The following is a 25,196-nucleotide window of genomic DNA, read 5'->3' as shown; positions in this document are numbered from 1 at the left end:
CAGTGTGGGCTGCCCACCCCCTGCTCCAGGTTCTCCGTCCAGGAACAATGGGGCTAGACCAAGCGCATGGTCAATGGGGGATGTATGTGCAGCCACTCTTCTGGATTTTTCCTTTATTTCCCATCCCCCACCTTACAGTTTCTGAACCTTTCTAGAGCTAGAGACAAGGGAATTGCCTGGGGGTGGTGGCAGGACAAAGAACCCCAGTTGGGCCTCTCTGGACCCGCCCCTTCCAGCGAGCCTTTCCGGCACAAGTCTCCCCAAGAGAACTACAGACCAGCCAGCCATCGTACTTTTATTCACATCGTGTATTTTGGCATTTCCCAGAGGACCATAAAGACAGAACGGAGGCTGAGGCAGGAGGGCAAAAGGTGTGGGGGAGGGTCCTATCTCCCTCATAGCCTCCTTTGCCCCACCACAAGGGAGCAAACACATAAGGGGAGGGGAGGCACAGTCGCTCCCTCCCCTGGAAAGATGCATAAAGCCACATCCACGCACACACAGGTAAGACCCCTCCCCATATCAGGGGCTGGGCCATCACAGAGAAGCAGAGCACTGTGGATTCAAAGGGCAGGGGAAAGAAGCAACAAGGTCCCATTGTGGACAGGCAGTTGGCCCCTTCCTGTCCCACCCCTGCTCTATTCCCAAAGTCTAATGAGTACCCCTCCTCTTTGTTTGGCCATTCTCCTATGGCCTCCAGCTCTTTCCTGCTTCTGGGGACAAAAAGAAAAAGGGTACAGAGCAGGGGGATCAAGTCCATCCCTCGGTCCCTGTCCCTCATGCCAGATGGTCTGTCCCCCACCTGAGCGGTAAGGGTTGAGGGCAGGCTCTTAGCTGACTACTCTCTGGTAGAAATAGATGTAGCCCAGGTCCTTGGGTGGCTTTTCGGAGGCACACACTTTCTGGTCATTGTAGATCACCCACCTGGGAAATGAGGAAAGAACAGAGAGGGATGAACACAGTAGGTCCTCACAGTGCATCATGTCCCTCTCTCAGGCATGGCCCTTGAGGAGCATGTGGAATAATCCTGACTCTGATTCCATGCCTACATCCCCAAATCTACCACCCAGCTAGCAGTCTGAATAAAGCTTTGAAATCTCATTTTCCATTTGATGTCCTCAGACTGTTCATTTAGAGGCAGGGTCCCAACAAACCTGGCTGTCCTGAAACCCTATGTAAACCAGGCTGGCCACAAACTCAAGAGATCTAGCTACTTCTGCATCCCCAATGCTGGAATTAAATGTGTGTATGACTACATCCAGCCAGATTGTATTTGTTTTTGTTGACAGGGTTTCTCTGTGTAGTCCTAGCTGTCCTGGAACTCACTCTGTAGAACAGGCTGACTTCAAACTCATATATCTGCCTCCCAAGTGCTGGGATTAATCTCAGCACAGTGTGTGCCACCATGCCCAGATGTATTTTTCAAAAGTCATATTTATTTTGCACTAATGACCACTTGAACCATGGTGTGTATAGAGATCAGAGGGAAGTTTTCTGGTTCTGGGAATCCAAGTCAGGCTGTCCAGACTGGCAGCAGGTGCCCTTCCTCACTGGGGTCCTGTCAGCCTAGACAGCATTTACACTCACCTTCCATCCATTCCTATGAAGCTGGGAGCCAAAGAGACCACTATCTTCTTCTATACCCCCCCCCCCCCGCTTGTGTTTAAGGATTTGTTTCTAAAGTGAGTGAGTGAGTGTGTGTGTGTGTGCGTGTGTGTGTGTGTGTGCGCGCGCGCTCAGATATACATGCATCTCTATAGCCCACCCAGCCCCTTTGGAGACAGGGTTTCAGAGCACAGGACAGCTTAAAACTCATTCACCACATAGCCAAAGATGAGCGCTAACTGCTGGCTCCCTTGTCTCCACCTCAGTGCTGACCCTGAGCCATAAGCCACCACACACAGCTACTGACTGTCATTTTCACTGAGTATTTAGTCTTTGCCACAATTACTTAACTTTACTGCTGCCACAGGCAACCCATTAACAAGCATGACTATGTGCCAGTAAAACTTCATTTACAAAAACAGATTTAGCCCTGGGATGCGGCTTAACTATTCCTGTGAGGAGGCTTTTTTTTTAAATCTTCTCCCACAAATATTGTAGGGGCTTCCCGGTCGCCCTTCCCCATTCCCACCAGCACCTCCTCTTTCACAGTGAGTACTGCTAGCCACTTACCTGCCTTCCTTCTTGATATGGCAGACATAGTGACCGCACATAGTAGACGTGCCCATGTGACTAATGAAGGCAAAGAGCTGATACTCTGGGGGAGAAGAGAAAGATAAAGCAGAGGAGAAAACACAAGGGATTCCTGTGTGACGGTATTTAACAGCTCAAACTCAAAACTAGAATTTCAGGGAGCACAGGCAAAAGGCACCTCAGCTCCTCGAATTCCACCCTCACAAGACCCATCAGAGAGACGGAGCTTCTGACCCCTCAGACTGAGAAACACACAGCACTAGAATGAGGGGCTGCACAGCAGACAGCCACAGGTCTACCCTGATTCTTGGGGACACTCACTTCCAGGACCATCGCGGACTTTAGGTCCCACTGGCACAGACTCAGAGATGGAGTCAGCAGCTGAGCGTCCCTCTGAGATGTCCATAGCAGCTTCTGCATCTAGGTCATCAATGTGACTGAAGATCCAGTCTACAGCCCGCTCTAGGCTGTTGTTCTTGGAAAGGAGGGAAGTGTTATTTTTCCTAAAGAGTCAGGCAGGCACACCGACACTGTGGCTATCACAGTCACAAAAAGAGCAGCCAGCTTCAACCACACTGTACTGGCTTTTGGTACCACTAACCAAAAGGTGTTAATGTAACCTTACTCCCACTGTTTCCCACTTTCCCCCATGGACTCCAAGTCCCATGGGGCAGTGCATACCGTGGCCCGTAGAGCTTTCAGGGCCTGGTCCCTTGAGAAGCCCATGGAAACAATGGTGGTCACACAGTCCTCTGGCGGGGGATCAGCTGCTGCACTTGTGGAGCCAGGCCCACTGGAGCCAGGCAGGATGAGGGGATTTGCAAAATCTGTGGATGAGGAAGGGATGAGTGTTTGGGGGATGGATGGAGGTCCTGCCCCATCCTGCTACCCACACATGCCTACCTGGATCATCCATGTGTGACATGACCCAGTTCATGGCTGCTTCGGCCCCACTGTTTCCTGTATAGTACACGGCTTTCCGGCAGGCATCCATGGGGAAGCCCATCTCCACCAACTGTATGATGACGGACTCATCCAGCATGGGAGCTGTGGCAGAATCGGCACGGTGACTTCCTGCTGCTGTTTCCATTGGTTTCTTCATCCTCCCACATGCCAAGCCTCTAGCCTTTCCCATCACCTAGTGTGCACTTTTCGCTTTCATAGATAAGCATTTCATACCAGAACTAAAATAACCACAAGCAAATGTGAACCTGGTATCCCAAAGGTGATAAGTTTTCTGCCATTTATGGAGCTCAATACCCCTTCCCTGTCCAACCCAAACCAAGGAAATAACAAAGATATGGAGGAGATTAGCCAGTGTTACTGACATCCATCTTAAGAATGCAGCTGGAATTCCAGCCAGTCTTCACATCTAACAAGGGTACAGAGGACATTTGGAAGGGAGGAGAGGAGAAACATAAAGGATGGGAAGGAAGTAATACAGAGAAGCCCTCCCCCATCAGCAAGGGAGAGAGACAGGCAGGAAGAAGAATCACTAACATGTCGGAGAGGAGAAGTGAGGGGAGCAGAAGGAGTCTTCGTCTTCGTTGCCATAGAAACCAAGGCTACCTTTGGGCTCATCCGGAGTGACCAGGGGTGGGGCAATGTCAGGCAGCTCCTCCTCTCCTGGCTGCAGCCCTGTGCCCCTCAACTGGGAGATATCTAGCTCCTCTGGCATCTCAATGGACACATCTGCAATTGGAACGGTGAAAAGGTCATTTCAGCAGCTTCCTGATGCTGACCTGCAAAAGTACAGCAGAGTCTTAAGCTCCTATGCCATGTTTTAGATCTGCTCTTAGTAGTTCCAACCATGGAAATATGTGGGCGTGTAGGAGTCAAGAGACTATATTGCAGTTCTAAATCTACCACAAGTGATAGACAGGCAAGGGGTCTCTACAGTCAGGACGTCTCAGTTTCCTTCTCCACAAAATCTAGATAAATCAGTAGTGTCAGGTTAGAGCCAGAGACCTGTAAGACCTGTTTCAAGATTAACCCAATAAAAGCACTGTCATGGGCTGGAGAGATGGCTCAGCGGTTAAGAGCACTGACTGCTTTTCCAGAGGTCCTGAGTTCAAATCCCAGCAACCACATGGTGGCTCACAACCATCTGTAATGAGATCTGATGCCTTCTGGTGTGTCTGAAGACGGCTACAGTGTACTTACATATAATAAATCTTAAAAAAAAAAAAAAAAAAGCACTGACATCAAGTAGAAAAATTGTAACAATACAATTGGTCATGACTATCAAAATAGTTCTAGCCAGGCAGCTCTTTGAGTGTGAGGCCAACTGAATTACGTGGCAAGTTCCAGGCCACCCAGAGCTACATAGTCTCAAAAACAAGGAAAAACCCAAAGAAGTTTTAGTCAGTATCTTTTCAAATTAGATACATTTTGAAACATACACAAATGCTTCCCTTTTCAGAGAAAAATCTGAGGAACACTAGTTGATACATGTTAAACTATCTTTTCCTAGGACTTTCTATATCACCACCCTCATCCCGAACAGCATACCCAGCTTCTTGGGCACCCAGTCTAAGCCAAAGGTGAACTTCTTGATCTGGATGACCAGGTAGTCAGGGAAGGAGGCAAACCGTGTGGTCCTGGAGAGAGAAAATGTGCTGGCACCCCAGAGTTCTCCTTTCTCTACACTGGGCTTGGTCTCTTTTAGATAAAGTCCAGTGTCTCAGAAGATACTCCCTTCTCTTCTTGCCTGGGTAGAGATCAGGGGTGTGCACAAGGAGCTGCAGAAGCCATGTATTTGATTTGCAGGAGCAGCAATGGGCTGAGGACTTGGTCCCTAAAACTGAAGCACCTCTTCAGGTCTCAAAACCATGTCAGAGGCCAAAAGCAGCTGTTTTCTAGAAGCCAGATTATGCCTTCAGATGACACTAAGGGCCTGGGCTTAGCATAATGGAGAGCAAGTGCAGAGGCCATAGTGGAAACCAAACTCGCACTACAGAAGAGTCAGGAAAGGATAACGTCAGAAATGAAGTCATCACCCATGTCTATCCCTGCTACAGACTCCTGGTACCCTCAAGGACAAACCGAACCCTGAGGCCCAAGGGATAATCTTGAGCTCTCCACCAAAAAGATGAGCAAACAGCCAAGAGGCAGAATGTTTTTGGTGATACCCCATCAAGGTCTAAGGACATACTTGACGGCGACAGACTTGGCCTGCAGAGCTGTGCTCCAGAAGTCATCCACCTGCTCAGGGGCCCCATAGGCTTCTAGGCAGGAGCTGAAGGGCACCTGGGCCCGAACCAGTTCTGGCAGTGGTACTTTCTCCTCTTCGGCTTGCCGCTTCTTCTCTTCATACTCCAGAAGTTCCTCTGGTGAAAATACCAGGGGGTATAGTCTTAGAGGATGCCCCTTGTTCTCTACTCAACTTTGCTGGCTGGCCTTGCACCCTAAGTTATTCCCATCTCCCTAGCCCCCAAAGCCCACTAGACACATGCGCCTCATGTACCTTGCCTCCCATCTCAACAATGCTAACAAGCTGCAGGAAGGATTAGCCCAGCCCCACTGTGGTTCAGCTTCAGATCTGGGTTTCCATTCATACCAAGGCCTTGCCGAATGAGCAAGCTACCTTTGTTAAGGGCTGCATCCATGGGCACAGGCAACTGCATGATGTAGTCAACTCGCTGAGTGTACTTAACCTTCTCTGTGGCCAGGCATTTGATCTTTTCTTCCACCAAGAAGCGGAACACTTCATTTGGGTTTTCAGAACTCCGGCAATTCCTCTATGGGAAATAGGCAGGAATGGAAGGTCTGGGCAGCCGGGGAACAAGTTGAGGTTCAAAAAGTTTTACTAGGGAGCCAGTAGGAAATGGCAGTGGATTGGAAGATGCCACTCAGGTACACAGGGATGCAGGACAGAGTAGAAGCCTTCCCTAACTAACCACCCTCAAGCCTCACTTCTGGCCACTATAGGACTGTACCTGTATTTTTCTGCAGAAGTGCTAAGTAGTCTCCTGTTGCGATGAACCCAGAGACTTGTGCTTTGCTGGCGAGTGCTCTACCTCTGTGTCCCACCTCCCAGCCCTCTTAAGGTTTCTACTGTTCTAAGCTTAACTGGATTTACCACAAGTAGGAATCACAGGTAAAAATGATCACTTGTCTTGACTATTTTCCTCTGTGCAACTACTACGCACAGAGCAGGCAAGTGCAAACAGACAGCTAAGTGACAGGGACTGAGGTGGGGGAGCAAGTGGGTGCCAACGGGAGAACCAGTAGTGGCTTCTCTGACACTGTCCCATCCTTACCTCCACCATGTTGATAAGATGTAGGAAGAATTCCTGGGCATCCTGCTGCCGATTAGTGGAGAACTCAGGGTGGCCCTTGCCAATGAGGGCCTTGAACATTCGAGGGGCAATGCCATCTTGAACTTCCTAGACGGAGCCAGGGCAGAGATTCAGTAGGCACCAAATGACCTAATTAGACACCCCCTAGATCTTAGCTTCTCTGTATAATTCTACACTCTGAAAAGGATAAAGTCCTAAACTCACCTTTTGTTCTGGTACCTGCTCCCCATCACCTGACTCCATTGCTGGCTTAGAATATTCTCCAGAGAGAAGGCCATGCCCCAGCTTCGCCCTGTAGTAATAATATCCAAGAAAATCATTTAGCTGGTCAACTGATGATCCTGGAAGCTGCATCTTTTTCTCTTTCCTTCAATCTTGCTCATGACCCAACTTAGACTCTGTGTGTGGCTTTGTAGGGATGGGGACACCTTAGATTGCATAGGAACTCAGCACAAGAGGCAGTCCACAGCTTCTAAGTGTTCAGGGTCTCTACTCAGGCCCACCCCAGATGGTCATGGTGTAGAAAGGTAGAAAGCTGTGAGACTCTCAATAGCCTTTGTAGGCTACATACACCTGGGTGCTGAAGTCTTGGGTAGGGTCCGTTGGGGCATTCTGGAATATCTTCTCCAATTTATCCACATATCTACGAGGCAAAAGAAGAGTAGCAGGAAAAAGGAAAGGATACACTATCTACCAATCACATGAACATGCTTTCCCTAGAGTTCTAGCACACTTCTCCATAGCAACCTGTCAAGACAGCATACAGTGTGCCCAAGGCACTCAAGGCACTCTCCAGGCTTCTCTCCCAAGGCAGCCCAGGGTCAGAACAAACACAGCTCATTCTCTTGTTCTTTTCCGCTCTACACTGGGAAGGGTGACTAGGGAAGCTTCTAACATGCTCCCCTCATAGCATGCCTGCGATGGTAGAACAGAGCTAGTCTAAGAATGAGAGCAAGCTCACAGACACCAAGGACAGCTGAAGGACAGTAAGCAAAGAGACTGGCAACCGGAAAAGGAGCGAAGATGTTAAAAAGTATTTGGTTTCAGCCAACTAATAATTCTCAGCCACTGTATCTTTCCCCCTCCATCGCCTCCATTCTCATGGCACTCCTTAAGTAATGCAAAAATGTGGTAAACTAAACCCTACTTGGGTAGCACAGGTACCCAGCACAGGTCAGTAGAAAAGACAAAGGATCACTCACTTCCTCTGAAAGTCAGGGATGCTGAAGAGAACCTGAACCACGGAGTTGAGGTAGCAGCTGTTACCCAGGTTCCGGATGCCCGTGTAACCAGGCCCAAACAGAGGCTTCAGTGGCACGCCTGACTCCTGGATCAGCTCCCACTCACCAATCCGCTGGTTCATGTCTATCTCCAGCTCAGTCATTGTCTTGTCCGTCTGCAGGGAAGAGAGACTTAAGACACTGCAGGAAGCTAAATCCTGAAGTTTCCCAGAGCCTAGGGCAAGACCCAGATATAGCCCAGGGTTTATGGAATAAGGGGCCTGGGCATATTAAATATCATGTATCTCTAAGCTCTGACTGGGAATCATCCTAGACCCAAAACTACACTTGAATGGGGAAGCGAAATGACCAAGTTCCTCCCTACCCAGAATGTCCTTTCCCGCTCTGGCGTCCTTCTACTTACCTTTAGGTTTTTACTGAAGAACACTCATCAGAGAAGCATCCCTGGTTCCCTAGCCAGGTCAGGGCTCTGCCATACACCATGGTAGTACCATACTTTCATACTCTCTCATACTACTTGTCAGGAGTTTACAAATAGTCATTTATTTGGGAACATGATTAAGACCTGCCATGATACTACACCATGTGTATGAAAGCAAGAACTATTCCTATCTTCTTTCTTTTCTCATGAGACAGGGTTTCTCTATATAGCATTAGCTATCCTGGAACTCTCGCTGTAGACCAGGCTAGACTTGAACTCACAGAAATCCTCCCGTTTCTGCCTCCCAAGTGATAGGATTAAAGACATGTGCCACCACTGCCCAATGCCCATGTCTATTTTATTCACATGGTGATTGGCATATAACAAATATTTGGTAGTATTTGCTGCATGACCAAATGATAAGAGTTCTCTTCAAGAGAATTTCATATATTTTGGGGCCTAGGTTACCTCAGCCTCAGGCACAAAAGGGCCACAGAGGCAGGAATGAGAATCTGAAGCTATGGGGGTGAGGTCGTCCCTCACCTTCTGCATCTTCAGCATGTCGATGCCGAAGTGAGCCAAGTGCTCTGCCAGGCTAGGGTCCAGAACCATGTCATCCTCGTCATATGAGTACACATCTAGAGGAAAAGGCAGACACAGGGTAGCAGGGACAAAGCTTGGCATTGGCCTATGCACCAGCTCTACTGCCTGCCCAGAGGACAGACAGACAGACAGCAGGACCACCCTCCTGACTCACTTGAACATTATTAGCGAGGCACAAAGCCCCTTGGGATTGACTGTTAGAAGAAACAGGGTCAAACAGGATAAGAAGTGAAACTGTTTCTTTTTTAATACATGTATGTTTCAGTGTGTACACCTCTTAGTTTCTGACAATAGGTCTCAAATAGCCCAGGCTAACCTCAAATTCATTATATAGTTGAGGATAACCTTCAACTTCCGATCCCCCTGCCTCCACCTCCTAAGTTCTGGGATAACAGATATGACTAGTGCAATCCCACACCCAGTGTTGATTCTGACTCTGATTATACCCCTGCACCATTAGCTACAACAGTAAGACAGGTTTGGAAAGACAGTTACTAAGCAGATCACGATGGCCAGGATCTGTGAAAGTCTTTCGCTGATGTATCGGGAATGCATCTATGTTATTCCTGTCACATGACCTGAGTAACTGGAACACAGTAAGTGGGGAAGGGCAGGTAAGTACCAGCTCCATCGGGTGTGATGGTGCCCAGCTTAACAGCTAAGGGGTAGCCAGTCTCCCTGTAGTGCTCCACAGCATGGTTGTTGCCCCCACTGCCATCAAAGTAGCGTCGGCCACACAGGATGGAGCCATCTGTCAGGTTGAGCCACAGGTTCTCTCTCATGTCACACTTGGAGCACTTCCAGCCACTAGCCCAGGGAGAAAAAAATTAGCTGAATTGTGGGTTGGGGTCTATGGGAGTGGCAGTGAGAGGGGAGTCTGCAGACCCCCCGCCAGTCCAAGAGCCCATCTTCTCTCTTCTGGATGTCCCCTGTGTTCTATATCTCCTCCATATCTTCTTCTGGGCTTGCTCTCTACCCTCTCTCTTACCAGCTCCCATACAAAGATGGCCTCTTACCCTTGCTTTAGGGATTGTGCCCAGAGATGAGAGGACCCAGGTCTCACCAGGGAGGGATCCGAGCAGGGTTGTCCAACTGCTTGAGGTTGAAGGCATGCTTAGACACCTGGCGGACTTCCCCATCCCAAGCCTGTACCTCCTGCTTTCGAGAGGCTGAATCAGCTGAAAGTAGGGCTTCCACTGCACTGGTCACCTACAAAAACTGAGAAGTCAGCCAGGACCCCAAGTCTAGCAGCCCCTCCTGCCCTAGAATCTCAGGTAAGGGTGGTAAGATATGCATACCCGATCTCTGACAATGTCGGGAAGCCCCCCCAACCCATCCCGAGCAATCTCCAGGTAATCCGGCAAAATGACAATCTTCACATCCTCATCATATTCAAACTTGTCCTCGGTGAGGTCAAACCCACCTTCAACACCTAGGTAGGACAGAGAATGAGGAAGAAAGTAGGGCAGCTACCATTTTCCCCTCCAGAATTCTGAGGCCACTGGTCAGGCTTAGGGTTCTCCTAGCAGATAGCTCACCAATGGCCAGCCGGGTGGGCTTCTTCCGAGGTGGGTCTCCAGTGCCTGCACTGGTGTCCTCTTCTTTCTACAACAAAAGGAGGTTCAGAGGGCCTGATGTGATGGTATATGACTTTGTTCTAGCATTTGGGAGGCAGAAGCGAGATCTCTAAGAGTTCCAAGCTAGCTAAGGCTACCCGGTGAAAGGTCAGGACCAGCAGTGAGCCTCAGGGGCAGAAGAAAGGAGGGAGATGGGGAGGAAAGAACAGGTCGCTGTACCATGCAATGCAGCCAATCAACAGTCATGTTTATTGACACAAATAAGAGCATGGAAGGACAGCAAAGGGCAATACCAAGTCAGAGGACTGCTGCCAGTTTATGTCAACCTGACACAGCTAGAGTTAGCGGGGAGCTGGGAGCCTCAGCTGAGGAGTACCTCCATAAGATTGGGCTGTAGGTAAACCTGTAGGACTGCAATTCACAACCTGTGCTTTGTAACCCCCACGGGGGTCACATATCAGACATTTACATTACAGTTCACAGCAGCAGCAAATGACAGTTATAAAGTAGCAACAGAAATCATTTTATGGTTGGGGTCACCACAACATGAGGAACGGTTGCAGTTACAGCATTACAAAGGTTTTGAATCATAGTTATAGGGCATTTTCTTAATTAATGACTGGTGTGGAAGGGTCCAGCCCACTGTAAATGCCATCCCTAGGCTGGCAGTCCTAGGTTCTATAAGGTTGAGCCAGCTGGTAAGCAGAACCCCTCCATTGCCTCTGCTTCAGCCCCTGCCTCCAGATTCCTGCCCTGCTTGAATTCCTGTCCTGACTTCCTTCAGTGGTGGAGTATGGTATGGAAGTGTGAGCCAAATAAAGTGTAAGCCATTCTCCCAACTTGTTTGGTCATGGTTTTTCACCAGGGCAATAGCCCTAAGAAGGAAGACACTCAAAGCAGGCTCCTTGTGAAGTGTGTCTGGGTGTTCCCAGCCCATACTTTAGTCCCTGTGCCTACCGGTCGCCGGGTCCTCCGGAGGTGCAGGTAGACACGCTGGCCTGTCTTGTTGAAATGTCTCTCCACATACTGTTTCCCAAATCCCAGGAATGTGTTCATGCAGATATAGAGGCCACCCTCGGACTCCTGCAGAGCAGTCAAAGTGGGGAAACACAAGAGGGAAAAGGCTTGTATGTGTGGGGAAACCAAGGATCAAGAGTCAGAAAGTGTTTGTTTCCTAATACTGTGCAGCTTTTAGCACTTCTGGGACATAATATATGGCTGAAGGTCTTCTCTAACCTGAATTTGAAAACAGCCAACAAGTTCTGGAGGCTGCTGACCAATGCTCAGACACCGATTCTTTGAGTGGATGTTGACACTCACTAATCAACCGAGAAGGTTGATCCCTTCACCTGTTCTTTGGCTCAGGTGCTCCAGAAAGTAAAGGGGCTCGCACCGTCAGGGATTACATTTAGAAGAGGTGGGAGAAAAAAGATCTACACTTGCATATGGTCCCCAGCCAGACAAACCTACCTAATGTCCGTAACTCAGAAAAAAACTCCTAGATCACAGGCAGAGATGGCGGCACCAAGCAAGACAGTGGTCACACCTCTCCTTTGTCACACTCTCTGTTACAGGAAAACCCTGGTTCGGGGGAAAATACCTTGTTTGGGACTCACAGCTGAACCTGAAGCTAGTTTAGGCTATGAAATCTATCATTTAGCCACTAGCCACTTCCTGCCTGAGCCCTCTCCCCTGTAAGAGCCCCACCAACCTGCCACCTCAAAGCAACCCCTTGTTATTAACTTTCATTTGTTTATTTTTGAGACAGGCTCTCCTCTGGTAACCTGAGCTGGCCTGGAACTCACTATGTAGCCCAGGATGACCTAAACTTTTGTTCTGTTTCAGCCTCCCAGGCCTGACTGGGGTTACAGGTTTGTTGCCACCACACCCATTTGAGAGATCCCTTTTATGAACAATCTCAAAACACTTGCTGAGATAGCCAGACAACACAAAATTCAAGAACAGGGAAGATCAGTTCCCATCCTGAATCACAGCTGGGAAAAGACAGGCTCCCCTAAAACGAAAGCAGTCTTCCAGTGTGTTTTTAAGTGTGGGTGCCACTCTAACAGTGATAGAGAAGGTGAGAGATGCTGGAAAAGGTTATCTCAGATCCAAGGCTTTCAGCAACAGACACCCTCTTCCTGGAATACAAGTCTGAGAGGCCCTGAAATTTTCTCCACTGTGACAGTAAAATTAGGACAGTATCTAAGGCACTTAGTGGACCAGTAAACTGCACTGTGCCACTCCCTAGAATAGTGTAGACTGCAGTGTTCATTAATAAGGCATTTCTCACCAAAAAGCTTAGCTACACTCTCTTTCTTCCATAAAAAGAATCAGAAAATGACCCGATGAGCTTCCGTCTGTTACTAAAGTAGGCTGGAGATACCTTGCCTCAGAAAGATGCTGGAAAAATTACAAAGCAAATAAACAAACGAAACCATTATTTTTCAGTCATATAAGATACTAAGGAGAGACAAGAACAACTGTCTTGTCTTTAAGAGTAAACAAATGTCTTGCTTTATGTGTAAACACAGACGCACTGATATCTACCTTCCCCTCCTGGGAAGAAGGTAGACACACTCAAGTAGGTCTTCAGATAAAAATAAGAGGTGCTGGCTTCAGCGCGGATAGAAAACCCCGATCGGCAATCCTCCTTTACTTCTACCAAGGCCAACTTAGAAGCAGAGCATTATCTGGGGCTTTAATCAAAGCCCGGCAACCAAGCAAACCACAAATCACAGGACTGGTCCTGAACTGGGCATCACATCATGCTGCTATACTCGGCACTGGGGATGCATTAATGAAGCCTTTCCAGTCTGACTTGCAGTTTTCAGGCCATGAGCTGGTCTGGCCCAACGCTCTGGGCAGGGCCCAACAACCGCTAGAGGGGAGGGGTAATGAGGGGGGCGGATCCCAACCAAACTGCAGCCCTTTCAGTTAGGGCCTGGAGGCTTGTCTCCAGCTGAAGATGACACAGGAAGGCAGAACGGCAGGAAGGGAGGTACAAGGTGGAGCCTGTAAAACGTGAAGCACAGTGTGGGTGGCGGCTTTGTCTAACCAGACAAGAGTGGGAGCAAGATGAGAAGGGGGCCTTAGCATCCTCTCTAGGAACACTTGAAAGGGGGATTGTCTCGGCAACCTGTGAAGGACGGAGGAAAAAGGAGGGGTCGCGGCTATAGTTCACTTCAAAGGAAAAACCGCTAGAGCTCTTCACTGGGTGTTTTTCCTCCTCCTGACCAATGACCCACCTCCCCATCCCCTGTCCATATTAACCTCGAGTGGAGGCTATTTAACTCAGTGTTTCTCCAAATCGGACTTCTTCACAGATTGGCATCCTCTTCCAGACTAGAAGTTTCAGGATACATACCTTCCCAACCTCAACCCTTGCCCAGAACAGTGGGGAGTCGCCCCTACTCTCCTACATGAAACTACAAAACCCGGGGAGCCCTGCGCAAGGCCACCTCCAAGGCCTTTTCTGAGAGTCGCCTGGGGAATGTAGTTCGTCGGTCGGGTTCCAGTTCGAGCTTAGAATGGGAACAAGAGACATCGACAACTACAATGTCCATAATGCTTCACGAGATCAGGTATGGGCAGGGCGAGAGCCGTAGCTTCCGGGAGTGGTAGTCATACTACAGCTACAGATAATGGAAAGCAAAAGCAGAGAGATACGAAGAAAACTACAAATCCCAGGGTGCATCGCAAGGAGGCGGTAGCCCAAGGTTTGCAGGCCTGGCCGAATGACCAGGGCGATGGAAGTCGTGGTTGCCGCTGGCGTGGGGAATGGTCTTACCGGAGTGTCGAAAGAGAAAGCGCACTCGTCTTTGTGGACCCGGTCTCCCGCCTTGGGGACACGGATCGTCGGTAACACTGACAGCAGCGCCTCCTCACTCAGCTCCGCCATGACACCGGCAGCAGCTCCTCACACAGCAGCTCCCACAGTACCTAGTACCCACCCCTCCTGCTCTCGCGTCCAATGAGCGCGACTCGCCGTGCGCATGCGCTCAATGCAAGACGCGCGAGATCGGCAGTTGGACTCAGCCTGCCTCCTGGCGCTCTGCCCTCTGCCCCCACTTAGCGACTGCCAATAAGAAGCGCTGTCGGTATAACTGATGGCCGAAAGGACCAATCCTGCTCTTCCAGGCCAAGTGCTCATGTGGAGGCGCCAGGAGGGCTCTGAGTCCTAGGTGTTCTGATTCAAGGACTCTAGAAGAATGTCTTACGTGTAAAGCAGAACCTGTCGGCTGTTTAAACTCATTGGTTACTGAAACTTTATCAAGGACTCGTCCAATCGGAAAGCAGAGAGACACTTGTCTTCTTGGTATTTGAAAAGCAGTAGTCAATGAAGCCGACTTTGAGAGACATGTGATAACTCCGTCAACCAATAAGGATGGCTGTCTTGCTTGAGGCAAACCATAGTAACTCCGTCTCCAGCTGGTGTGCTTATAGTGTAATAATTCGTTCTACTTTGTTTAATAAAACAGAAAAGCTGAGTGGCACCCATCACGTCGACCGCTGACAGGCCGATACAAAACAAAAGTCCCCAGCTCAATAAGACACAACGGGAGGGCAAGCTAGTCTTCAGCCCATTGGCCAGTCCTCATGATAGACACCTTTCAGACCAATGGCTTTTTGCTCTGGAGGACGCGTTTTCCATAACTGACCTATGGGAGTCGGCTTCGGCTCAGCCAATAGGGTCAGGGCAGGGGGCGTGGCGGGAAGTTTGAAACTCCAGGCTTTGGGAGTTGTTTCTCGAGCTGCTGTTCGCCCAGAGGTCGTGCTGGGGCCCGGTAAGTGATGTGAATGGATTAATGGTTAAGTCCAAAGGCTCCGGCAGACCTGGATGCGCCAGTAAAAAGCTCCACCTATTATCCCCGCAAACGTCTCTGAGCTAGCGACCCGGAGGTTCCTTTGCTGGAAACTGGGAAGATCGGGTGGGTTTGGGGTCAGAGGTCCGACACGGAAGCAGTAAGTCTCTTCTGACGGACATCCCTTCCTCTGCATCTGCACAGACGGGCCCCGTCCCCAGCCCTAGTGGAGATGGGTTCTACTCAGAGCATCTCAGGTACTCCTCTGCCACGCAACAAGCATGTGGCTCGAGTAGCAGACCCTCGTTCACCTACTGCTGGCATCCAGCGCACTCCTATTCAGGTATGCTGGGCTGGGGTGGGGAATGCTGGGAAGCTGTCTGGATTTATGGGCCTCTTCCTAGCTTGTTTATATGAGTCCTCATCCCCACAGCCACTGGAGCCTAACTTTCTCCATTCCTCTCTCTTTTATTATTTATTTATTTGTTTTTGAGACAGGGTCTTACTGTGTAGCCCCTGTCACTACATAAACCAGGCTGGCCTCACATTTATAGAGATCCTCCTATCTCGGCCTCCCAAGTACTGAGATAAAGGGCAGGTGCCATTACCATGCCTGGCAATTCTCTGCATTCTTTAGTCTGCATTGGGCAGGCTGCATGGTCAGTGCCAGGTCTGGCTTGGGAATATGGGGAGGAGATGAAGGTCAGGGCCGGGACTTATTTTAACCCATGGTATTGACAGGTGGAGAGTTCTCCACAGCCAAGCCTACCAGCAGAACAGCTGAACAGTCTTAAACAGGCACAAGACCCAGATCCCCGCTCTCCGACCCTTGGCATTGCAAGGACACCCATGAAGATCAGTGGTACAGGTAAGTGATGGATCAGGGGATGCCTGTGAAATTGACACCTATTCTAGGGTGTTGTCATGACCATTTTTGTTTTACTGTTTGTTGTTGTTTATTTGTTTAATTTTTGTTGCTCCGGGGTTTGAACCAAAGGTCTTAAGCATGCCAGGGGCTCTATCTTCCTGTTTTGGACATTTTCTTACATTGATTTTGGGGGGTGGAGCACACACCTGGCACAGTTCATGTGTGAAGGTCTGAGAATAACTTAGGGAGTCAGTGTTCTCTTTCTACCATGCAGCTTCTTGGGGTTCCGCTCAGGCCAAGGGGTTTGGCCACAAGCTCCTTTTGTCCACTAATCTGGTATTTTTGTCCTTTCCTTCTTTCTTTTTAAGTCAAGGGCTCCCACTGTAGCCAAGGCCGGCCTGGAACTGGAGGCATTCCTGCTTTAGTACTGGGAGGGCTAGAATCGCTCAGATTGCCTGCACTGCCATGGCCCTAGCCTGGCTGGGATACCAGCCAGTGCTCACCTCAGCCTTCTCCACACCTTTTCCTCCCATCCTGGTTCATTCTTCCCATTCCCCTTCCCTCCGAGCAGGAGCCCCAATGCTTCTTTATCTTTCCCTGCTTGATTTGTAGCAGGAAGCTGCAGCTTCTTTCCCTTTTTCCCTCTAGACCCTCAGTGCCCCCTGGTGAAAGAGCTGAGCGAAGTATTTGAGACAGAAGCGTCCAAATCGATTTCCTCCCCAGAGCTTGCTCTGCCCCAGGAAACTCCTTTATCTTCTGAACTGGACCTGCCTCTGGATCCTCAGTTATCCCTCGAGGACCAGTTGCTGCCTTGGAGCCAGCCTGAACTCGATTCCAAACAGGCATTTACCAAGGAGGAAGCAAAACAATCCACAGAAACCATAGTTGCCAGCCAGAACTCAGACAAGCCCTCCAGAGACCCAGAGACACCCCAGGCCTCAGGTACAAAACTGAAGACCAAGATGGACGGAAGAGAAAGTAAACTGTGAGCCCTCAACTTTGAGTCCTTACTTTAACAAAACCTTTCTTACCAAAGGTTCTAAGCGCAGTAGACGGAAAGCAAGCAGCAAGGTTCTAGGGAGGTCCCCGCTCACCATCCTGCAGGATGACAACTCCCCTGGGACCTTGGCACTGCGACAGGTAAAGGAAGAGGGGGTGAAAATTGTCACCAAGTATCTATCATTGTGTGCTAGAGAGATGGCACAGCAGTTAAGAGGCACTGGCTGCTCTTTCAGAGGACTAGGATTCATTCCCAGCACTCACATGGTGACTCACAGCCATCTATAAAGGGGATCTGATGCCTTTTGTCATAAGGCATACACATATAAACAAAAGGATCCCTCATTAAAGTGGGAGGCCGTTTTCCCAGCTGTTGCCTCTCCCTAACAGCACCCCTTGGCCCCTCAGCTCATACACCTCCTTTTGCAGGGTAAGCGGCCTTCTGCCCTAAGTGAAAATGTTAAAGACCTAAAGGATGGAGTCATTCTCGGAACTGGAAGGTTTCTGAAAACTGGAGGAGGAACGTGGGAACAAAACCAGGACCATGACAAGGAGAATCAGCATTTCGCTTTGATGAAGAGCTAGCTCTGTGATGAATTCTTCCCCAAGGGTACCGATGAAAGTCCTGTTTTCTGATTCCTCTCAGGCTACCAACTTTGGTACTTGGACATTATTCTTTTATGCTTTGCGTGTTTCCTGTATATTAAAGTAGATGATTTTAAATGATGCTTTAAGAAGTTAGACCAAAGCTTCAGTGTCTTCTATGTATAGAATGGCAGCCCGGGGGGCCTGTGAGACTGTTTAGGTAGCTCTCCCCATTCCTGAGCCTCATTTTTGTAGGCTAAGTTCTGGTGCTTCCCAGGGCTCTGCCCTTGGCCGTCCTCTCCTCTTCCCCTTTTGTCTGGGTTTAATTATTATTTACCTGCTTGTAGTTTTCAGGTCCCTCTCTACATAAATGCTCAGCATTAGTTCCCGTAAAATAAAATTCTTTCCCTAAAAGCTATTCCTCATCGCCTATTCCCTATCCTATCCAGCTGCTCAAGCCTAAATCTCGCCTTTGGTCGTCATAGTGAATATGACATCTGTGAGGTTGTCACTAGATTCTGGTGATTGTATGTTTTTAATGTCTTCTCCTCCCCTGTCTTGCCTGAGCATGTGTGTGCTTTGCTGGAGATTGAGCCCAGAGTCTTTGCTCATGTCAGATGAGGACTCTGTTACTGAGTCTGGTTCCCCTTAAATCTCTTAACACCTGCCTCACCCTCCACGGGCCTCTAGAGGGCCAATCTAGTCTCTTTTTAGAGACTGCATTACAGTAAGGGCAGTTTTTCTGACAAGCTTAATGATCATGGTACTACCCCACTTGAAACTCTTTAATGGCCCCCAGGGCCCTTTATTATCCAACTTCTATTCGGGCTTGCACACATTTTGATTTTCGTCTGTAGCGTTCTGTTAGATGCCCCCCACCACTCGGCCTCCCTAAGAGGCCTCAGCTTCTGCCCCATCCTTCCTGCCTGCATCTACCTTAGCCTTATTCCCAGCACATGTAATAGCTTGTTGCCCTTTAATGGGACCTCGGACTTCTTGGAGCACAGTGGGCATGGAAGCCAGGCATCACAGAGGTACCAGGATGCTACATTTTATTAGGTGATAAGAGAAAATGAAAGGACAGAAAGAGAGAAAGTGTCAGGAAGGGAGCCGGGAGACTAGGTCTGACATCCATAGTCATAGGCTGGGTACTGCAGCCATTCCTGGTCTAGACAAAGGCTACTGGTAGCCCAGGAGGACTCTAGGGTGGGAAGGATTCTGTTCATTTATGAAGGGAGTAACTGTGAAGACTGTGGAGAGGAGAGGCAATGGAGGAAATGGGGCTGTTCTTTGCCCTTGAGTCCCTGCCGCTTCAAAAGGCACACTCCCATAATCCCACCTGCTCTCAAAAGGAAGTTTACTGGGAATGGCCCCAGGTTATAGCAGACTGACCCTAAGGAGAAGGGGATGGGAGGAGCCAGCCGAGAACCTTCACAGCTTCCCACCTCTTCTAGCTTCCTCAATTCCAGATTTTGAGGAAGCTGTCCCAGGAACCAGTGGCTACAGCCATCCCATCAGCTGTGACCCCCAGGCAGCTTACTCTGTTGTCATGGCCAGAGAGTATGCCTGAGGAAGGGAGGAAAAAGTCAGCCCACTCTGCCACGCTGTGTAAGGGTCTGTGCCAGCACAGAAGCCCTGGCTTCGGAGAACTAGACTGCTCCTGATGGAGACTAAGGAACTGAAGGAGGATTAGCCCTGAGGAGAAGGATTTCTTGTCGGGCCAGTTCCTCCATCAAGAGATTGAGTCTCTGGTGGGGCAAGGGTAAACTGATTAGTAATTCAGTGTGTTATGAAGAAGGCCAGGGCCACTTTGAAGGGCCCAAAGGGGTCCTTTGTTTCTAAGTTTTTTAAAAAAGAAAGAAAAAAAGAAAGGCCCAGGGAAGTGACAAGTATGAGGGACTTCAAAACGTAAGCAAATAAATAGGCCTTGGGGCCTGACTGGGGAGGGGAGGGTTTATTTTCATTCAGCTCTTGGTCCGACTGTCCTTTTCCACTCTAGAGTAGACCAATTCTAGACAAACCTGTAGGCTATTCTAGGACTCTGGAGCTCTCTACATCTTGATTTACTCTCAACTACACCTCCCTGAGGCTTTCACTTCCTAAGTGTGTGGCCCTGAAACCACAGTACGGGTTTTAAGGTATACAGTTTGGGGTGAACAAAAGGAGCAGGCACAGCAGTAGGCAGGGGATGGGCTGCTTAGAGCACCTTCTGTTCAGGGAACGTGGTCTTAGTTTCAGAAGCAAAGGGTGTTGGTTTCCAAGGCTCCTGACAGGCAACAGTTAGGGATCAGTAGTGGGGGAGGGTGTCCCCTGAAGAGAACTAAGAAAGAGGGAAGGCCGGTGAGGCTGGGGCAGACCCTTACCTACGCGCTCACACTTGAGAGAGTCCCAGACATTGCAGTTGAAGTCATCATAGCCCGCGAAGAGCAGGCGACCACTGAGCGAGAAAGCCACAGACGTGATGCCACAGATGATGCTCTCATGGGAATAGGCGGTCAGCTCCTGGTCTGCCCTCAGGTCAAAGAGGCGGCAGGAGGCATCATCTGAGCCAGTGCAGATGGCCTCCCCATTGGGAAAGAACTGAGGATACAGTTAAGTGGTTAGGGCTCAGACCTGGGGCAGCATTGCCTTCCTGCCTGCTTCCTGGCTCCTACTGTGAGAGTATAAGCCACTCTTTTAGCATCTGGGTCTGTTTCTTGTTAGGGTGAGGCAGCCAGCTGCATCAAAGTTGTTCACTGACTGTTCTTAAACCTCTCTCTGTCCAAAACTCCAGCACTATAGGCAGGCATGTTGCATGCTCCCATGTTGCAGGCAAGAGAACCAAGGTCTCCCAGGGTCATACACAGAGAAAGATCAGATTCCTACTGCTACTACCCAAATGCCTAGATCAGGTTGTGTGAGAATGACACAAGGTCCAGGCATATAACCTGAAAGTCATCACAAAGAATAATAGGTATACTTGGAGGGGAATTATAGAAAACCAGTGTACCCTCATCAAAAAGATGTAATGTTGCCAGGCAGTGGTAGAACACACCTTTAACACGAGCACTTGAGAGGCAGAGGCAGGTGAGTTCTGAGTTCAAGGCCTGCCTGGTCTACAGAGCTAGTTCTGGGCCAGCCAGAGGTATATAATACTTTCTCTTAAGGGGAATTTGTTTTTTAAACAACTTAGGGCTGGAGAGATGGCTCAACAGCTAAGAACACTTGCTCTCGCAGAGGACCCAAGTTCAGTTGCTAGCACCCACATGACAGCTCATAACTGTGACTCTGGTCCTAGGGAATCCAGCATCCTCTTCTCCCCTCCAGGAAGTATTTAAGGAGCACCGAGCCATGATATATGTAGTCTACTCTCAAAGAACCCAGGACTGAGGACCTAGCATGTGGCTTGGTGGTAAGGCACCTGCTTAGCATGTGAAAGCTCTGAGTTAGAGCTCCAGCTCCACACAGGACAGGGAAGGATGTAAGCGTGAGTGAGTGTGTGTACGCATGTGTGTCTGGCGACAACAGTAAAGCAAGTGTGGCAAAATGTTAACGGTGAGTCTGGGAGAAGTAAACATAGGATTCCTTGTCATTGGCTTTGAAATTATCCTACAAGGTAAAATTATGTTTAAAAACCATAAGGAAAGGGCTCAGGGGCACTGCGGAAGTGGGTCAGAGACATGTCTCGGGGTTTCAGGTAGTTGCTGGAAGGCACGCATGGTGGGGCACTCACACAGATAGCATTGATGTCTGATTCATGGCCAGTGAAAGTCTGACGACAGGTCCCTTCCCTCACATCCCAGAGCTTGGCGCTGGCATCACAAGCTCCCGAAATGAAGAGTTTGTAGTCTGGGGACACAGCCAGGCTCATGCAGTCACCAGTGTGTCCCACAAACACTGTCTTCTGCTGCCCCGTCTCAATGTCCCACAAGGCACTGCCAGGAGAGAGGGAGCCCATCGCAGAGAAATGCCACAGTTGCCCAGGACAGGGTGACCTTCCTCAGCACCCACAGCACTCAACCCTTACCACGTGGTGTCCCCAGAGCTAGTCACAATGTTGTTGTCGTCCAGGAAGCGGCAACAGGAGAGATAACCTGGATGTGGTTAGAAGGAGAGTGCCCTGCCTCAAGGTCCTGCCCATAACTGGCCAGGGGCTTGGACTTTCTTGACCCCCTGCATAGGGAAAGAGAACTTCTCACCTGTGTGAGCAGAGAGTTCCCGGCTGACCTTAACATTGCCCTCACGGGACTTGAGGCTGTAGATTGAACACATGTTGTCCAGCCCCCCACATGCCACAAAGTTCCCTGATGGTGCATAGGCACAGGTCATGACCCAGGAGGAACGCAGTGGGATAGCATGCACCTGCAAGGTAGGGTAGATTTGGGGCAGGAGGGACCGGTGCTTCAGCCAAACAGGACAGAGATTAAGCATGGCATCCCCAGGAAGAATGGGTAGGAAGGGCTGGTACCTTATTGGTGGTATAAGTGTCCCACACGATCAGCTTCCCATCCTGTGAGGCACTTACTAGCAGCCTGGAGAAAAAGGTGCCTGTCACCCATCCCTCTTTCCCTGCCTCCCCCTCCCTTTTAGACCCCTCTGGATCCTCACTTAGAATCAGTGGCCCAGTGCATGGCATAGATCTTGGCCAGGTGTCCCCTTAATGTTCTCCGTGTCCGCATCTGGACTCGCCCCACCACCTCCAGGCCAGACACAAGCTGCAGAGAAAGGGGTATTGGGTCTCACATGTCTGCAACAGCCCCTGCTCTGGAGGAGCTTCTGCTGAGGACCAGACACTTGAACAGATTCCCCAACCTTAGAGAGAGTGATCTAGAGAGACTGAGACTTGTCTACCTCCTGGTAGACAGGTGCTCAGATAGCACTGTGGCAAGTTGCTAAACAGTATAGTGGGAGTTTAGTAGGTGTCTCCATACGGAGGAGGAAGAGGAACTTCTGCTGAGATAGTCCCACCTTGATCCACTTCAAGCTACTAGTATGAGGTCACTAAACATAAACTTGGGGAAAGAAACACACAGGTGGTATCGCATTGGTAGGTGCCCGTTCTCACACACAGGTGGCACACAGTTGTGGCATTACCATCACCTGGGTCTGCACCTGCTGAAATCCGGTCCTCCACTCCACACAGCCACAAGCAGCCTCCTAGCTGCTAAGCCTATGGAGTCTGCAGACTCGGTCTGCCATACTTTGTCACCTTCAGGAGATCGTCACACCTTCCCCTGAGCCTTTATCTTACAGAGTTGCCATGGAAGTCATATAGAATTATGTAGTTAAGCGTCTAGCCCAGCACCTTTCTCACGTTTGCTCTTAGGTACATAATTAATTCGATCGATTCTATTATCTTTCTTGCCCCTCAGTACTGTAGATTGAATCTGGGGCCTCAGTCTGCTAGCTAAGAATTCCATCACTGAAATATATTCCCAGGCCCTTTCTGCTTTTTTCTTTTTTAACATAATATTTCCATTAATTGTCTGGTGATTTTGCACAGGCATTTTGGTCATGTCTGCCCCCCTCATCCCAACTCCTCCCATGTCCACCCTTTGCCTCCTACCTCCATCCAACTTTATGTCTTCCTTTTGAATTTGTCTTTCCTAGCTCAACTTTTTACTTTGAGACAGGCTGGTCTTAAACTCACTCTTGCAGCCTAGGCATGCCTTGAACTTCCAATCCTGCCTCTGCCTTCTGACCTGGCTTGGGCTATCAATTCTAAGAAATAGTAGTAGTTTCTGTATCAACAAGGAAGAAACATAGGCTAATGAGGTATCGTGTGTTGTTAGATGCATCTCGATTCTAGGAAAACCTGTCACAAAACATGCATCTTAAAATCGATGAAATGTCACCTTAGACAACTGTTAAGAGAAGTCCTGCACACCCCCTCCGTCCTCACTACTTGGGATGAAGACCAGTGTGGCTGGCCCAGAGCAGCTCTTAACAGACGTTTGTTGAATTAATTCATGAATGTCTTTCCTCACTTCAAGGACAGAATGTGCTAAAAGCTTAGGCAGCAGTATGTTGCTGGTCCTGAAGCGCTTACTCAGTCTCTCCCCTCCTATCATGTCCTGCCTCAGAGGGGCAGAAGGTCTCACCTCAGTCAGAGTGATGTCCGCACAGGCCTTCCTGGCATCCTGCGGGGAAAGCGGGCATCAGGGAGGCTATGGTATGGTAGGGGGCATACACATGCACCTCACACGTGGGAGGGCATGGGGCTCTGCAGTTGGGAGGAGGTCTCAAATGTGAGGTCCAAGTTTAAAGTCTCTGAAACCTTCTAGATCAGAGGTCTCTAAAGTATCACCCAAGAGTGAACCCAATCCCTCCCAGGCCACACTCCCACATGTCCTGAGTTCTGTTCTCCAAGGTCCCTAGGATAAGGGCTCAGGGGTTACAGCAATCTGCTTCTTGAGCTGCTCCGCTTCCTGCCTCAGCTGCTCCATCTCCCCCATGGCGCACAGGTCGAGGGGTAGTTCTGGCTCCTGCCAGGGACGTGGAATAGGTGTTAGGAGTCCCCGTCAGACCATGTTTCTGTTCTTTCCATCCTGCCCTACTCCTGTGATAGGGGGCTCTCCCTCTTGGGCATCAATCCCAGCCCTGCCTGAGCCCTCCCTGTGGGCCCCCTATCCCAGAGGGCAGAGCCGGCCAGCTCCCTCTTACTTGGGCTCTGGCTGGACTTCTCCCAGGTTTCCGCTTCTCAGGCGCCTCCTCACCGTCTCAGCTGCGATGCCTGCCTGTCACCTGCCCCCCTCTGCTGCCAGAGGAGCTGGCCTGGCCTGGCCCTGACTGGGAGGGGGGGTGCTGACAGGGAAGGGTAAGGCCAGCAACAACCACGCCAGGCAAATGAAATCAGCTGGCAGGGGTAGGGGAGAGGCCAGAGAGGGAGGTATGTGGCTTCCAGAGACTTGGGCCAGCCTGGAGGGATGGGGAACAGGCCTGTGAACCAGAGAAGAGCAGCACCCCCCTATCCTGCCACAAGAAGGGGGGGGTTAAGGGGTGCCTCCACGGTCAGTCTGCCAGCAGAGATAAGAGCATCAGCCCATGGATCAGAGAAAAGCTGTGAGGATTACTGGTTGGGTTTGGGGAGTAAAACAGGAGCAGCCACAGCTCCAGTGGCCCCCAGGCCCTAACCCCAACCTGTGGTCATGATCTTGGCAGTGTGGGCCTGTTCAGCAAGCAGGCCAGGAGCCAGGACAGGAGGGTGATAGATGACCCTGTTGTCAACACCACAAACCATGTTTCCTAGTCGAGGGCTGTGGGGGAAGAGGGTACAGGCAGAAGCTGAGATTAGAAGGGACTGAACTGGATAATCCTTTTTCTCGACAAGCCCTGACCAGCTGCCCCTGGGCCTGATCCTGGCTGGGGGAGTTGACAGGGGAGCGGGGGGGGGGGGGGGGGGTGGACCCATGTGTCCCTGCCTTGTGGGCAAAAAAATGACTCCAAAAGAGAACAGAACACTGTGTCCTGCTTCTAGGCTGAGAGATGTCTTCATGCTTGCACAGACAGCTCCTGGGGTCTCAGTGGACTGTGAGGTAGGAGCTAGAAGGATCAGACTACCCCTCTCTCAGGAAGGGATGACAGGGCTTAGAGCTGGAGACCCAAGGAGCAGCAGTGGTGA

General features: G+C 49.9%; 3 protein-coding genes across 5 annotated transcripts; 1 reads left to right on the top strand and 2 right to left on the bottom strand.

Moving 5' to 3' along the window:
- Positions 1-305: 305 nt before the first annotated feature.
- On the bottom strand, positions 306-14,279 carry USP5 (ubiquitin specific peptidase 5). Of its 2 annotated transcripts, none has more exons than XM_080914842.1 (20): positions 14,130-14,279; positions 11,297-11,422; positions 10,301-10,367; positions 10,061-10,194; positions 9,826-9,971; positions 9,385-9,569; positions 8,703-8,797; positions 7,700-7,893; positions 7,069-7,140; positions 6,702-6,789; positions 6,459-6,584; positions 5,783-5,936; positions 5,351-5,525; positions 4,708-4,796; positions 3,697-3,888; positions 3,100-3,243; positions 2,878-3,023; positions 2,518-2,671; positions 2,176-2,260; positions 306-924 (listed from the first exon to the last, which is right to left on the bottom strand). In XM_080914842.1, the coding sequence occupies exons 1-20, from the start codon at positions 14,238-14,240 to the stop codon at positions 831-833; spliced, it is 2,577 nt and encodes an 858-aa protein (XP_080770968.1). In that variant the 5' UTR covers positions 14,241-14,279; the 3' UTR covers positions 306-830. The 2 variants fall into 2 exon arrangements, with proteins under 2 accessions (XP_080770968.1, XP_080770967.1); XM_080914841.1 differs by having other exon boundaries at positions 3,766-3,888; positions 14,130-14,275.
- A 768-nt stretch (positions 14,280-15,047) lies between these two features.
- On the top strand, positions 15,048-17,596 carry CDCA3 (cell division cycle associated 3; the record flags this gene model as incomplete). The annotated part of the gene is made up of 6 exons (XM_080913853.1): positions 15,048-15,126; positions 15,349-15,487; positions 15,886-16,012; positions 16,661-16,954; positions 17,049-17,152; positions 17,441-17,596. The coding sequence occupies exons 2-6, from the start codon at positions 15,377-15,379 to the stop codon at positions 17,594-17,596; spliced, it is 792 nt and encodes a 263-aa protein (XP_080769979.1). The 5' UTR covers positions 15,048-15,126; positions 15,349-15,376.
- A 1,279-nt stretch (positions 17,597-18,875) lies between these two features.
- Positions 18,876-24,322, bottom strand: GNB3 (G protein subunit beta 3). 2 transcript variants are annotated; one of them, XM_080913851.1, is made up of 10 exons: positions 24,239-24,322; positions 23,974-24,060; positions 23,677-23,715; positions 22,184-22,290; positions 22,044-22,107; positions 21,775-21,937; positions 21,603-21,669; positions 21,309-21,510; positions 19,960-20,176; positions 18,876-19,162 (listed from the first exon to the last, which is right to left on the bottom strand). In XM_080913851.1, the coding sequence occupies exons 2-10, from the start codon at positions 24,028-24,030 to the stop codon at positions 19,056-19,058; spliced, it is 1,023 nt and encodes a 340-aa protein (XP_080769977.1). In that variant the 5' UTR covers positions 24,031-24,060; positions 24,239-24,322; the 3' UTR covers positions 18,876-19,055. The 2 variants fall into 2 exon arrangements, with proteins under 2 accessions (XP_080769977.1, XP_080769978.1); XM_080913852.1 differs by lacking the exon at positions 23,974-24,060 and having other exon boundaries at positions 24,239-24,294.
- Positions 24,323-25,196: the final 874 nt, after the last annotated feature.

This window comes from Micromys minutus, assembly GCF_963924665.1.
Source record: "Micromys minutus genome assembly, chromosome: 3".
NCBI classification, from domain to species: Eukaryota; Metazoa; Chordata; class Mammalia; order Rodentia; family Muridae; genus Micromys; species Micromys minutus.
The sequence above is the reverse complement of the archived record's forward strand: the minus strand, read 5'-3'. Positions and strand labels throughout refer to the sequence as shown.

Bases quoted from the DNA above. Each gene is read 5' to 3' on its own strand.
- GNB3 (XM_080913851.1), bottom strand. From the start codon at position 24,030: ATGGGGGAGATGGAGCAGCTGAGGCAGGAAGCGGAGCAGCTCAAGAAG. The intron at 23,716-23,973 runs GTAACCCCTGAG...CTTTCCCCGCAG, and splicing joins AGCTCAAGAAGCAGATTGCT to GATGCCAGGAAGGCCTGTGC. The intron at 21,938-22,043 runs GTACCAGCCCTT...CCTACCTTGCAG, and splicing joins ACACTTATACCACCAATAAG to GTGCATGCTATCCCACTGCG.
- USP5 (XM_080914842.1), bottom strand. From the start codon at position 14,240: ATGGCGGAGCTGAGTGAGGAGGCGCTGCTGTCAGTGTTACCGACGATC. The intron at 8,798-9,384 runs GTACTTACCTGC...CTTTTCCTCTAG, and splicing joins CATCACACCCGATGGAGCTG to ATGTGTACTCATATGACGAG. The intron at 3,889-4,707 runs GTATGCTGTTCG...TTCCAATTGCAG, and splicing joins CTGGGTGCCCAAGAAGCTGG to ATGTGTCCATTGAGATGCCA.